At 40.9% G+C, this 14,046-nt stretch overlaps 1 protein-coding gene across 9 annotated transcripts in view; it reads right to left on the bottom strand.

Moving 5' to 3' along the window:
* rap1gapa (RAP1 GTPase activating protein a) overlaps window positions 1-14,046 on the bottom strand; it is a 37,298-nt gene that overhangs the window by 14,081 nt on the left and 9,171 nt on the right. For 3 of the 9 annotated variants that reach the window (XM_061272808.1, XM_061272813.1, XM_061272811.1), the window contains exons 3-6: window positions 7,025-7,118; window positions 2,054-2,089; window positions 459-506; window positions 141-179 (exon numbers count right to left, since the gene is read on the bottom strand). In XM_061272808.1, coding sequence (XP_061128792.1) covers window positions 141-179; window positions 459-506; window positions 2,054-2,089; window positions 7,025-7,118 — 217 coding nt within the window. Of the gene's footprint in view, window positions 1-140; window positions 180-458; window positions 507-2,053; window positions 2,090-3,445; window positions 3,825-7,024; window positions 7,119-8,705; window positions 8,977-9,003; window positions 9,304-14,046 lie in introns of those variants that run through there. The other 6 variants (XM_061272809.1, XM_061272810.1, XM_061272815.1 and 3 more) reach the window with 5 other exon arrangements.

The following is a 14,046-nucleotide window of genomic DNA, read 5'->3' as shown; positions in this document are numbered from 1 at the left end:
CAACACAAAATACAGTAACGTGCCCATCAACACTTCAAACCTATGGAATGTATTTACAAAAACAAAAATTACCAAAATTACTTCTAAGGCTCTTTAACAAATTCTACACTAGCACCAGGGATGGACGTGCTGCACCGTACCTCGTGGACACTTGGATAGGGAATGTAGTCCTCCTCGGTCTGGTTTGTCATCAAAAATTCATAGTGAAAACAAACAAGAATAAACAGCAAATTAACAGTATTCATTGACACATTGTATTTTTTTCCCCTCATTTGTTTTGGACTGAGAAGCTTGTAAACTTGTAGTTCTAATAATGTTTGCACCAGACCAGAGGATCATGAAGTCAGACAACTGACTGAAAAATGACTTCAATGCACTATGAATGTAATATAATGTAAAGGATGAACTACGTTCTCTGGTTATGATTTATAGAGTGCCGTCTGCATGAAAAATCGTACCTTGAGCGTGGGTGGAAAGGTGCATCTCTGCTCATCCATCCTGTTCCCCTGCGAGATGAAGAAACAAAAACAGGCGAGCGACAAGTCATTTATCAAACTCAATTCAAACACAAAAGCGACACAGGGAACAAAATGACAAGGCGGTGTACTCGAAGGATGCACAGCGGGCAACTTAGCAAAAAAAACAAAAAGTCAGTCAGGGAGAGACAGATGGAAGCATCCTGACAGCCAGGGAGCAGTTAAGGACGCAAAAGAGTCTGTTAGAGCGCCGTAGAGCAAAGTGCAAAGAGTGAGGCCGGGGAGAGGATTATAAAGATGCGGCGATAAGTGATAGCTCCACGCTGGAGCATCTGTTGGAAGTGGCAAAGAAAAAAAAAAAAAAAAAGGCAGGAATTCTGCAGACGAATAAGGAAGGTCACATAACCAACGGCAACATTGGGAATTACATTATTAGAACAAGTGTAATGATAATCATAATTCTTGACGCAAACAATGGCCTACAGAAACAGTTGACTACGATGCAGTTGTTACAGAAAATGAAAAAGGCAGATGAAAGAGGTGCTTATGTATTGGCAGCCTGTTACAAAAGCCTTGCTAATTTTCCACTCTTTTGTTGTCATTTAATATTTGTTACACATTGAGCTTTACTGGTTCAGACCGGTTTCAGCATTTTTGGACATCACATTCACCAGTAGCCTGTTTGCAACTTGCGCTCCTTTCTCCCTTATTAGGCAAGTTCCAGCCTTTTTTTGAAAAGCCATTTGGAAAAATGGCAGCTCTTTGGCCGTAGAAGTTTCGTGACTGAAAAACCCTTTGTCTAATATGCTTCGTCATTGCAAATGGAGCGGGACGAGAGCTGCCGGCGAAACGAAGTAGACTGAAGTGAGAGAGACCGTGACAGGAAATTTGAATTTGTTTGTTTACGTTGAAACTTCAGTTTGTGACGTCACGCATTCAAACATCCTGGTGCCTTCATACTGGCCATTGGAGATTTCAGTGTTGCTAAGATAGAGGAAGCTCTTCTAAATTTTAATTAGACAAGGATATTTTATTCCCTTCTCTGGAAATAAAGTTGAGTTGGGAAAGCTAATCAAAGTAGGAGAGAAGTAGGGTAGAAAACAAAATATTGCTTGGACAGACTTTTACTAAAGCAAAACTGATTATGTTTCTTTATTTAGAATCTCATTACAATAAATGGTCTAAGTACCCTTTATAAAGAAGGCCCATTCTCATATGCCAGACATCAAAGATTACCAGACAAATAGTTCATTTAATTATTTGATGATGAACTGATTGCCAACATACGAATTGATGCCACGCAGAGAAAAATGAGGTCTATTTTCAAACTCTTCATTTGTCGAGAGCCAGATTGTCTGATTAAAACACACGTCGCCTCGAAAAGCCTTCGGAGACCAGTTTGAGGGATTTTGAGGTGAGATAAAAAGCTTACTGTGCAGGGACAAACAATGTTAATAAAGCAACGTCATATAGCTCGGGAACAAGCGAAACTCAAGACGGGATAGAGAGGCGGCAGCCGATGCCGTGTGAGTTGCTTAGACAATTAGCGAAATGCAGCGACGGGCGCGTCGCCTTACCTGCATCTTTTCAATCATTTCAAATAACTCAGCAGTCTGGAGAGAGGAGAGAAAATATTTTAGGTTGTCTGCTTCTTAATTTACTTCTCTCTCTTCCAACGTGTCAACTCTTTTAGTGTGAGCTCCATTTGGGAAACAAAGTGAAAAATGTTGTACGATTAACATGTTAATTATGTATACTTTTGTATTTGGTATTGAGATTTATTGTACGTCTAAATGAACTCTTCCTTTCCACCAAGGACAGCCTGTTGGCTACTTTCAGGCAGGGAGACTAATTATGAAAATCTGCCTTCTGACTTTTGCACTGAAGTGTATTTCTTTTTTCTGTAACTATGGAAATGTTCATTCATGTACACCATCCCCTGTTGAACAAATAGAACCACTCTAATCTAATCTGGTTTCCCACTGCCTGTCATTTGACAAAGCCATCGGGCTGGAGCTGCACCATGTGCTCTACCATTTGGTCCATTTCTGATAGTTCAACTGTTGAAATAAAACTGACATAAAATTACAGCATTTCATAGCACTTCAATCTCAAATTATCTATCCCTATTAAAAACAATACAAATACAATTAAAGAGACAGTGTGTACAATTATTTACTGGTTAAATGCCAGCTAGTGGTGAACTACCAGAATGCAAAAATTAACACATTCAACTGCATTTTGAAGCAGGCACATTACGGTGCTTCCGGGAGACCACACTTTGCAACCCTACCACCAATGTCTTCAGCAGAGGTGCAAGCAAAATGTCATCACAAAAGACTTGTAGTCATCCCTCAAGTGACAAAGTAAGCGCATAGCATTTGTTAAACATTGATGCACCAAATAATTAGTGATCGGGTGATTTATCTCCTTTGAGTTGCACAAGATGCCAGCACGACTCATCCAATAGAATCACCAATGATGTTGTACTATGTTAACTCTTTGTGAGACAGACGTCTAACAAAAGCTCGGACTTGAAAACAAGGCGGAACCAGCAAGACTGTCTGTCCAAATTGTCAACTCCATGTGGAGTGAATGCAGGTGAATTCAGCCAATAAAAAGCTTTGTGGACACAGTGATTGTGTGCTAGTTTTCAGTGTGAGTACACCTAAAGTCCTCCACCATGTGCAAATAACAGTGTGCCACAAACCCTGAAGGTAAACAGAAGCTGACTTGAATCAGAGATTAAAGTTACAGCGGATGCATCTTATCTGTGGATTGAAGCATGAGCACTAAAGTGTGTGTCATTACGATTTGCCTTGAAAAATAGACACCTGATTTCAACACTTACACATCTTCAGCCTGAGATCAAATCAGCTTTCATTCAAATGAGTTTGCAGTTTGATTCTGTCGCTAAATTCCAACTGCCACTATCTCTGTAGTCAGACTTTGTAAATAAAAAGACTTACGTGTCTGGGTTTGTTCCAGTGAGCCCGAGTCACCTTTGGGGAAGAGATACTGGGATTTTTCGCCATACTTCTTCAAACAAGCTATGATGCTTCAACGATGCCACAATGCAACCACAGTCTTTTTAAGACCGCGACCATTCCGCGCTCCCTACTTGTCAGATTTGTAGCTCCACACTCAAAGCAGTTAAAAGATGATCTCAGGTTGCGTACAAAGATGCCATCCAAAGTGCTTTTGGCACGGCCGGCCACTCCCCTGAACTGAAGTCAGCACTCACACCTACGTCTACTCCAAAGGTGGAGCTTCTCACCTTGTAAAACCTTAAAATGATCACCTGCTCAGCTCCAATGCCATCAGTTCCTGTTTAAACATCAGTGAAGTAAATACAACAGTTGGGACCTAAATTTTGAATATTTACAGAACAAATAAGGCATTGCGTCACACTTTTCTTTTTCTGCACCCCAAGCGAGCAAGCGTCTTTCTCTTTGCACCGCTACAACTTCTTGTGAGTATTTTAAATGAACTACAGGTGACTTTTACAGATCGTGTTATTATCCCGTGTTGGCCGATTAGGGAAGCAGAAATGCAATAAGTGCAGCACAGTGTCCACCAAAATCCAGAGTTTCAGATCTTAACATCACTTTTGTTTGTATGTTAACATACTGTAAATTTACAGTATGACCATTTAAATACATCAATTTGCTATTATACTTAGGAGGCCCATAGGGTGGGAGAACGATAGGGTGATTCAGGAAATAAAAATTCTAGAAATTTCAATCAAATGAGCCGAATTGGAGTGTTGATGAAGTTGATGAAATTGTTTGTGGGCCCTATTTTAAATTGGCTCAGATATTTTGGGGTCTATGTTTCGTGTACCCGTTCATAACAGGGGAAACTGCGTTTCCCTTTTTTTAATTTTCCCATTTGTTTCTTTCAAGTGTAGCTAAAACAGTGCTGCATGACGTAGTTTGTAAAAAGACACTTCACGTCGTTCAGCTGTGCATGTCTTCATTCAATGTGAGCCGCTATTTTAGGTTCAGCTGTTTGTGCCATGCGATTCCAGCAGGCTTATTTTTGATAACTCTATTCCGAGCAGAACTGTAGCGAGGCTCATCTTTGTCATCACACTAATTGCGTGTTTTATACCCGTTCTCATCTGCACTGAGATGATGATGGCAATCATCTTGTCTTGACATGCCACACACATTGCTTTAATGAGTTTATTACCAGGAATTGTGGATAACGAGGACCTCGCTGTAGTTTCTATTTAATGAAGCGGCAACCGTAAGACCCACTGGGGGTTAATTGCAGATTGACCTTGTTTGCCGAAGGCTCTGATTAAAGTGGTTACAATCAATGTACTGATTATTACACTGTCCTTCCGTATCCTCATCAAATACGAATACGTGTACAATATGTATCTGTGTGGTCAAATCTTAAAATGTAACAATAGCAAATGGTTCATTTGTTGCTTCGATTGAATGGAACTTGACCTGGAGGGTTGCAAGAAGTGTTATCCATTTTGAAGTGGCAAACTCCTAAAACATTTTGGACATAATAATTTAGTGATGTTTGTGGTGTAGGAACAGTCTGACACAATATACAAATGAATCATTCTAAATGGGTTATGCAGGCCAGGCTGATTTTAGATTTGCAGTGTTGTACCATGTTGTATGCTCTATGTGTGTTAAGTATCAGCGATTGTTTAAAAACCCTGTAAAGTCAAGTCAGAGATTTGTTTCTAAAAACATACGCTAATTGCTAAAAATGTGTGCAGTGACACTTGTCTGATCATCTGATACGTTTCTAAGTTAGACAAAAGATCAATTAAAGGGATCGTCCAGCCATAATGGTCCATTTTTCACTAACAAACTCAGTTTATGTATTTTTGATCAGGAAAATGAAAGCAATTTTCAGTTTCTATTCTAGCTGCTGTTTTGTTTCCAACTGTCAGTGCAGTCCTCTGATAGTTACAGACCAACTTGAAGGGGCAATGACAGTTGAGGTGAAAACTTGTTTCCTACTTCCTACTAATGTAGTGAGGGGGAGGACAATGAGACTGTCACGCCGTTACGACAGCCGTCAAAGGGAATTTGATCTCTTTTTGGATGGCCACTGAGCAAGCAAGGGCACAAGTCTTGCTGTAACTAGTAAATAGAACGACACGGGCAAATGTATATACGAGTAGAACATACAGTAAAAAAGGGTTATTGGAGGCCTCCCAACTGTTTGTAATGTTTCATTTTCCTTTCTTTCCACATTATCGAGCGGCACAATTTATGTACAATATAAATTAAGTGACCGCTTTAGAAAATGTGAATCAAATGATAAATATGGAGAAAAAAGTTGCCCAAATTTCTCACCCACAAATCAGATTAACTGTCAGATGAGCCTACAGTTGGTATCAAGTCCGTCCACATCATAAGGAATGTGGAACAACTGGATCCAAAGTCTCTTTTAATCTGTCTCTCTCTCTCTCTCTTCCCGGCACTTTCCTTAGATCAAGTAAAGTCGCCTAAGCCCCTTTCCAAACTCGGAAGGACCTTACAAAACCAATCCAACGTAAATGAGATCGTATCCTCTTTTAATCACTACGGAGCTCAGCTCTTTCATTCGCTGCGTTCCCAAAATATCCCTGGCACTTTTCCCACGCCAGTCTCTGGTTATTAATGATAAGACGTATGATCTGGCAGCACAACGATGAGGAAATGGATCTGACATGAAGTGTGATGCTTGAAATAATAAACATGCTGACAAGCCAAAATTATATTCTTATTCATTAATAATAGCTTCAACATAATCTCATCCTAATTAAAAAACGTGACAAATGATTAACAACCTCAAGATGAGACTAAAATTAACAAGCTTACTGTTCAGAACTGCATATAGATATTTTATAAAACCAATATACAGAGTTTTAAGTTTGGTGACATAGTGGTGCCTTGAGACACGAGTTCATTTTTTTACGTGGCTATACTCATAAAACACTTCTATCTCAAATAAACTTTTATGAAAATGGAACCCATTTCAACACCGCGCAAAAAAATAAAAATATTTTTTATAAAAAGTAATAATGAAATAGTGTGAGCAAATAAAGAGTTTGCACGTCATGATTTAGTGCTCTGTTGTCATGCACCTCTTTGGCCACCAGGAGGTCATGTAATACAATCATGCCTTCTATGTAGATACAAATGAAGAAGAAGCAATACTTATTCCGCTCAAGTGACTCTTTAAGATGCTGTAATGCTAGTCATTCTTTGTAGTGGATAAAGAATATGTGCTTATGAATATTATGATATCTATCTTGCACCTCCACAACTATAGGTGCTAATTGTTAGCATGTCAATGCTTTTTTGAATGGGTTGTTAATATTAAGCTAGGGAGACTTTCCAAAATGCTGCTATCGTGAAACGACTTGAGTTTATTGACGCTTTACGGCATCTTAAGGTCAAACTTACAAGTCAAAGCAGAAAAATAAGCCAAAAGATCGCAAAGTTCTCCCAAAACGTCGACTATCTCAAGGCACCGGTGTAGTTTAAATGAACTCTCATGCGTTGTATGTGCTTGTCATGGTTACCAACCTTCTGGGTTGTCACGGTGCTGTGTGTGAGTTTTGGCTGGAATGACAGAGGCTCTAGTGCGCCGCAAATTCTGGGCTCACCCCCATCATGTTTCCTGTAACGAGAATCAGACACAAAGGATCAGTCAGCAAAGGGGCCCTCGCAATCGGGTCAACTTGGAGGAGATCGCTCTTGTTTAGCAAAAGATTCCAGTCAACAACAAATTTATGAATATCAAACCACTCAACATCCATTGATTCATTCATCCATCCAAAAACACAATCACGCGAAAAATGTATGATGACAAACACGAATGAGCAAAGAGGTGGAATGAGCAAAGAGGTGAAACAACCCATTCATGAATAAAATCCATAATGCATGTTTTCAGTTGAGCCTGATGTGTTGCAATCTCAGCATGTATGGCTTATTCATTACTTGCTCTAAAAAACACGAGTCGCAATAGTACAATAGATACAGCGATGTTTTCAAACACCTTGTGTAACATCTCTCATCTCGAAGCTGAGAGGCTCGCATGCACATTTCCCCATCTATCATGAAAGCTCTGTCCCCACTGAACCCAAAATCGATAATTCAGTCCATCTCAAACACGCAACACATCCAATTAGCACGGACTCATCGTGTTGAGCTCACGCAAAGTGAGAAGTCAAATTGTTGCTCGTGCGGATCCCAGTCGTCACTAATACACGCGAATGCTCGTAACCTCTACGGACAAACAAAAGTGGAGCAACGCTCCATGGATTAAAGAACACTCCTTTGCACGATCAACCAGTCAATGAGCCATACTTTGCAACACACCATTGTCAGCAGGCGGAAGGAATTTAGTCCCATTAGAGAGTCTCTGCGGTGCTACGTAGAATGTAAAGAAGGTGAATGAATGTTTAATTGCAGCAGGCTTTTACACATGTGGAGGTTCTTCTTCATTCATATAAACTCTTAGCGCTTATACGAGCAGGATGCAAAGAGGCATTGGTTGTATTGAATCAAACACACCCAAGGTCAATAACATTATGATTCGGGTTGACTATCCTGAAACTGTACATCTGCAAAGAATCACAACATTAACGGAACTGAAAACGAAAAAACTTGGACAAACACTTGATTAAAAACTAAATACACTGCAACCTCTGTTTTCGTATTTGATTCGGTTGCGGCAATTTTGTTTTCTGTTTCAGTGCACTGCTAAATAAGCCACCATGGTGCCAATTAAATTGTGGTTCCCAACAGATCAATGTTTGCTAATTGTCCCAAAATCTGAGCAAAAACACTTTGCAATTGGAATAAGCTGCCCTCTACGCTTAGTTATTTAATTATATTCATTAGTCATTTATATTTATAATTGAATTTTATTTGGAACGACTTGCAAGCTGAACTCTTCAAAGCATTGTTGAACTTCGCAGAACCCAAGAGCCCAATGGCATATAGATTTGTCGATGTTTTTAAATCAATCTGCATGGTCTTTTTTTTAATATCTCTTTTATTCATCAGAAATTGTGTTCCTTTGGGGGAAGCTGGGACGGATTCATGAAATATCCATTCATTTGAATAGGGTACGATGATTTGAATCACTTAACAAATCAGTCATATCTCAACGCACACCCCAAGGCTGAATGCACTGTTCAAGGAAGGACCTGTGCATATCATGCAATAAAAACAAACACATTTGATGATAACAAATACTCACAGTCTGCTTCCGTCAGTCTGTAAAGACACCCATCACATAAAAAGTGCGGGACGAAATGTCCACTGTTGCGCAGCACACAGACTCCACACACACACTTACACACCTGCGTAGTTAGCACGTACTGTCCACCGCCCTACAGCTCAGGAGCACTAAGCCACAGCTTCATCCCGACAACACAACAAATTACATAACACAGCCCAGCTGGTAAGCAGCCGCGCTAGGAAGTCCCAGCATGGCGTCTGGATGCGTTGGCGTCCTCTGCGTGTGTGTGCGAGTGAAGTGGGGCAGCCAAACTTACTGGCGGCATGGAAAGCTCCCTGGGAAGTGTGCGCAGTGAGGAGATGACTCACAGTCTACGTCTCCCTCCCTGCGGTTAAACTCTTGACAGAAGCTCTCGTCCCCTCACGTTGGCACTTGTCTCTCCTCCCTGAAGGCGTCGCATCCGTGATCCATCCACACCTTCACCTCACTTCCGACGTCCACCTGCCGGTTTCACCCAGCTTGTCACACTGATGCTCGTTGCCAGTGATGCGAGGCATCTACTGACTCTTCTCTGTTCCTCCCTCTCTCTGTGTCTTCCCACTCTGTCTCTCACATGCACATATGCACTCTGTGCTTGTCACTTCCTCCCTCTTTGTCTGCTCCCTTAATCACGTGGTCCGCCTGAGCAACCAGCACAAGTCTGACCATCCTTGAAAAGCAGAAAAGCCTCCCCAACTGGGCTTTTAAGTGTTGACGGAACTCTGCCGCTCATCGTGGGAAAAGCGAGCAGGGCTTGCCGCTGCCACTCAGCTCGGGCAGTTGCCGTGGCAACCGCATCAGCCATGAGTGAAAAACGCCCACGTGTCTAATGCTGCGACTTGTTCAATATGTTCATAAGAGAAAACATGTTAAAGCGGTTTCATGGCTCTCAAGAAAACGGTATCAAAGTCAAGGCCCGGGGGCCTGTTCCGGCCCATCACATCAGTTTATGTGGCCTGTGAAAGCTAAGGATGTGCAGTTAGGAAACAATTGGAGTCAGAGACCATGGGCCTCTTCGGAAAGTCCAATCTCATAACTTTGCGTCACTTTTCCTTCATCTTTTTTTAAAATTAGTCATCAAGTCAAGTAGAAATGAAAAGTTACATTCTTTCCCTCAAAGGAAAGGACAGCACTAGCTTTGATGCCTTATTCACTAATAAATGATGCAAAGGTGTTTAATAATCCTGTTTATTTTTTCAGTTTGTGTGGAGGTATTCCTTTTTCTTTGAACATATATTCCCCCACTAGATCAACAGGCCCAGGACACAAGGTGTCTTTCTTTGTAAAATGCCAAATGTATTTTCGTATGTGTGAATATTTGAAGAGTCCTGACTGGGGATTACAACAACACGTGCTCCAGTGAAAACAACACAATAATCTGCTCACTCACCAAAGCTTTGAAGCAAATAGTATTATATCACTAGACAAAGTCCAACAGCCACATTAGCTGTAATGTGTTTTGGAGATTGTATTTTGGATTAAGGCTTTGGATGCTAATCCCTCATTCACAAACATTCACAGAGTGACTTTGGGCTTGTAATGTTCACGGCAAAGGCTAACACTGCTTTTACACCTGTGATTATACGTGAAAAGCACGTCAAATGACAGATTTCGAGACGCCCTGTTTAAATTCTGATTAGCATAGAGTGGCGTTCAAATATGGATCATTGCCACTGGCTCTATCAAATCAATGTGCATTTAAAATGAGGGCTCTGTGAGCTCAGACATGATGGCAAGTAAGAATCAGAAAGAGCAACAGAAAGCTCTTGTTGAATTTGTTGCGGTCGGGGGAGATACTAGGACAGGAATTGAGAGCATCCGCTCTCAATAAATCCCCTCCAGCTGGCCCCTCTGGCGCAAATTCCACACCACATTAGCCTACTCAAGTTGGACTGTGGTCACTCCCCTGGCCTGCCCAACACCCTTCATCCTTTGAAGGCAAGCTGCCTCGCTTTCTCTTTCACTACTGTGTCAAGCCATTAGGAAAGCCTGTCAAATTAGATGCAAGGAAATCAATCACCCAATGACACAGTCACATGATACAACTGCAACCAGGAATCATGTGTGCTAAAATCAGGCACAGATTTTACCCAACAGCAATGAAGTCTCCAAGACCAACTGACTAATGCTGCTGCGACCTCCCTATTTTAAAGTCTCTGTAAAGTGACAATATAAATGTCTCGTAAATGGGGGGGAAAACAAAATCACCAATATAAAATGAGGCTTCTAAATCATTAAAAAACATGCTGTCCTTGTTGCTTCATGTCTTCAACTGTCAATCAAATACCACAAATACAACTGTGAGAAATGAAGATGACTTAAAACCGCATCATGTTTTTTTTTTTTAAAGTTTTAGCTTTTTTTTATATATTGCAGATCCTTTTCAAAATGTATTTGAATAAGGAGCAGCAAATTCAACTAATAACTTTGAACTTTTGAATTGCTTTCATACATATATTTAGGCCTCAAGTGTGAAATGACATCACCACGTCTTATTTAACGAGAAGCCTGTTCAGATTTTGGTTTTACATCGCAGACAAGCCAGCTAATTTAATTAATACGGCCCTGAAAGAGCATTTCCCCACCACACATGACATTCAGCTTTCAACAATCCCTAGTTTCTTTCACCTCAAGTGATTTGTAATTTGTCTCACAGTGGATTGTGTCCTGCTCAAGTCACAACACCTGCCGTCTCCCACAGACAGCACACAAATAGACAGCCAGAAATTGACCTTTTCTCCGACTGCCCCAATGCATCAACTCTAAGCCCTGAAGCATGCGAACAAAGGCAAACATAATTGCCTGTGGTGTGACAGTTACGCTCGCCGATAACGGCGGTGATAAGGTCTCATTTGACACAGCACAGATATTGTACCTATGAAGTCCCCCCTAAGTGAAAAGAAAAAGGGTGAAGGGTGTTGTTCATAGATTTCAAGGTTAAAAAAATATTCCATAGTGTCTCGAACACTGAATACAATATGTTTGAAGAGGATTGCTGAAAACTATTTTAAAACAAATCTGAATTCACAACTCAGGGTCTTTCATGAACTGAAACTATTTGTAATGCTTCTGTTTAGCAGATGGCGCAAGAAAAAAAAAAAGTCAGTATGATTTTACAAAAGAATGAATAATTTAACATGGGGGCTCTGAAGTGCGAAGAGACAATCAAATCTCTGCTCCATCGAAAGGACAGCGAAAACAGGGATTTATTTGTTATTCTTGTTCATTTGGATTTTTTTCAGATGACCTATAATATCAGCCCACTCATCTCTAACAATATTCTCTGTTTTCCTTGGAAACAAATCCTCCACCACCCTCATCATCACTCTGGGGAAATCATAGCCACGCACATGCGCCTCAACGGACACTAGGGCAAGAATAAAGTTGAAGTCAACGCTCTCAATTTAGGTGTTTTCTGTCAACAACGAATAGATCAGTAATCAAGGAAAAGACAAAGAAAAGGCTTTCCTGTGAAATTCCGCTATTGTAAAGCACTGTAATAACTTGCCTGTAGATGGCAGCCGTGCATCACTGGAATGGAAATCAGCACAGCTTTTGAAGAGAAGATTAAAATTAGGCGCTGAATCTTATAAATTTAAGAAAATCACAAGGTGTTGGGAATTGCTATTTAAAGTAATAAATGCCACTTGCACTGCAATATCACACTTGAGTTCAGGATGTCGTACACTGTCAGCACAACCAATATTCGGTATGTCACTATCTTGGTTCCGACTACTTTCTGTAAAGGTCCATCACTTCAAAGATAAACAAATTTAACATTGATGGATAACTTCTTTTTTTTTCCAAATAGTAGCTTTTTTTTCTCTCTTATTGTAAGACCTTAGCACTTAATTGTATCCAGTTGACAAGCAATGACAGGGGGGAAAAAATAAAAAGCTCAACTGTCTGACAAAAATAACCTGAAAATGTTTCCTAGCTGCGTCATCCTCCCAACAAGCTGTGGGATTTAGGATTGTTTAAGACATCTTGAATTCTATAGCTGGATGGCAGGTGGATCGGGAGCACGCTTGTCATTTAGCTTCTATATTTGGTCAGTCGGCAGGAGACGCACACAGCAGACGTTTTGCTCCGAGCGACACTCGGCTCTCCCACTTTGACATACATACATACACGCGAGGTGACACCCAGTATACTGAGTGACATCTCACTGGATTTTAGTGAGCAGGAAGGTCTGCAGTGTTGCTTAAGTCGCCAGAGGCTGCCTCGTTAACAACCACCCGCCCAACCGCAGCAAGGAACGCAGCTCAGTGGAGAAGCACTAGGTGACGTGCACGTTGTACTGGGTCAACCCAAGGAAAGCTGCATCTCAGCTGGCTGGGGTCTTCACCAATGCCTTTAAATCAGTTGCTGAGTGAGGCCATTGTCACCTCCTACTTGAAGTTAACCATCAGCCCACTCAATTACTGTCATCGGCCATATTTTCCCATTTGCATGCAAATTCTTTTCAATGGAGTACGGCTTTGGAATAATAGACTCCATCTGTATCTGGATCAAGGTTTTCCAAACACACTTCCTTCAAAAGTTGAGAGTAGATCCCTATGTGTCCGAAGTTACTTACAGCTTATATTGTTAAGTGCTGGGACACAAAAAGCCAGAAGCAACAGACTAAGAAACTGACCTGCAAATTTTGTCACCTCACAAGAATTCACCTTTCCTTATGTTGTACAAAATAGGAAAAAGACATTCCTATTCATGTTCCTCCTGATGGACAGAAAGTGGACAGAACACAAAGTAAAGTGAAGGATCCAAAGAGCCCCCTAAACATAGAACCACGTCACGCTTTTCAGAAAAAAATAGCAACAGTCTTAAAATAGTCTGGTTCTGGAATGCCCTGGCCCAACGGAAATATAAACATTTGCCCTGGTCAACTGTCAACATAGCGTGACAGGTTCTCATAAGACAACCACAGCTTGTGCTATCTTATTAGTTGTTAATGGGCATAATTTGCTCATATTTGAATTAGTCATTAATTGATTGATTGTTAAGAAAAAAAACGATGATTTGATTCTGAAATAGTTTGAGATCGAGAGGAAAAACAACATGACATCATCTGTTACAGAGATACATTCATGCAATGAGACACTTCCAATGACACAGGCCTCAAAACAGGAGTTCAACACGTTTTTTTCTCAATATCCTTAAATATGAAATGAAACCCTGACCCTCTCGGTGATAAGGATAAATAGAGTTGTTGGGAGTTTTGACAGATGTCAAGAGAGCATCGGTCGTGACTTCTTCCTTGCTAACAGAGCGACCCCTCCGTGGATGCGCGTGCCTGCCCAACATGAAGGTCACTTGG

The sequence above is a fragment of the Syngnathus typhle genome, linkage group LG2 (genome assembly GCF_033458585.1).
Source record: "Syngnathus typhle isolate RoL2023-S1 ecotype Sweden linkage group LG2, RoL_Styp_1.0, whole genome shotgun sequence".
Classification (NCBI taxonomy): domain Eukaryota; kingdom Metazoa; phylum Chordata; class Actinopteri; order Syngnathiformes; family Syngnathidae; genus Syngnathus; species Syngnathus typhle.
Note: the sequence above shows the minus strand (reverse complement) of the source record. Positions and strands in the feature narration are given on the sequence as shown.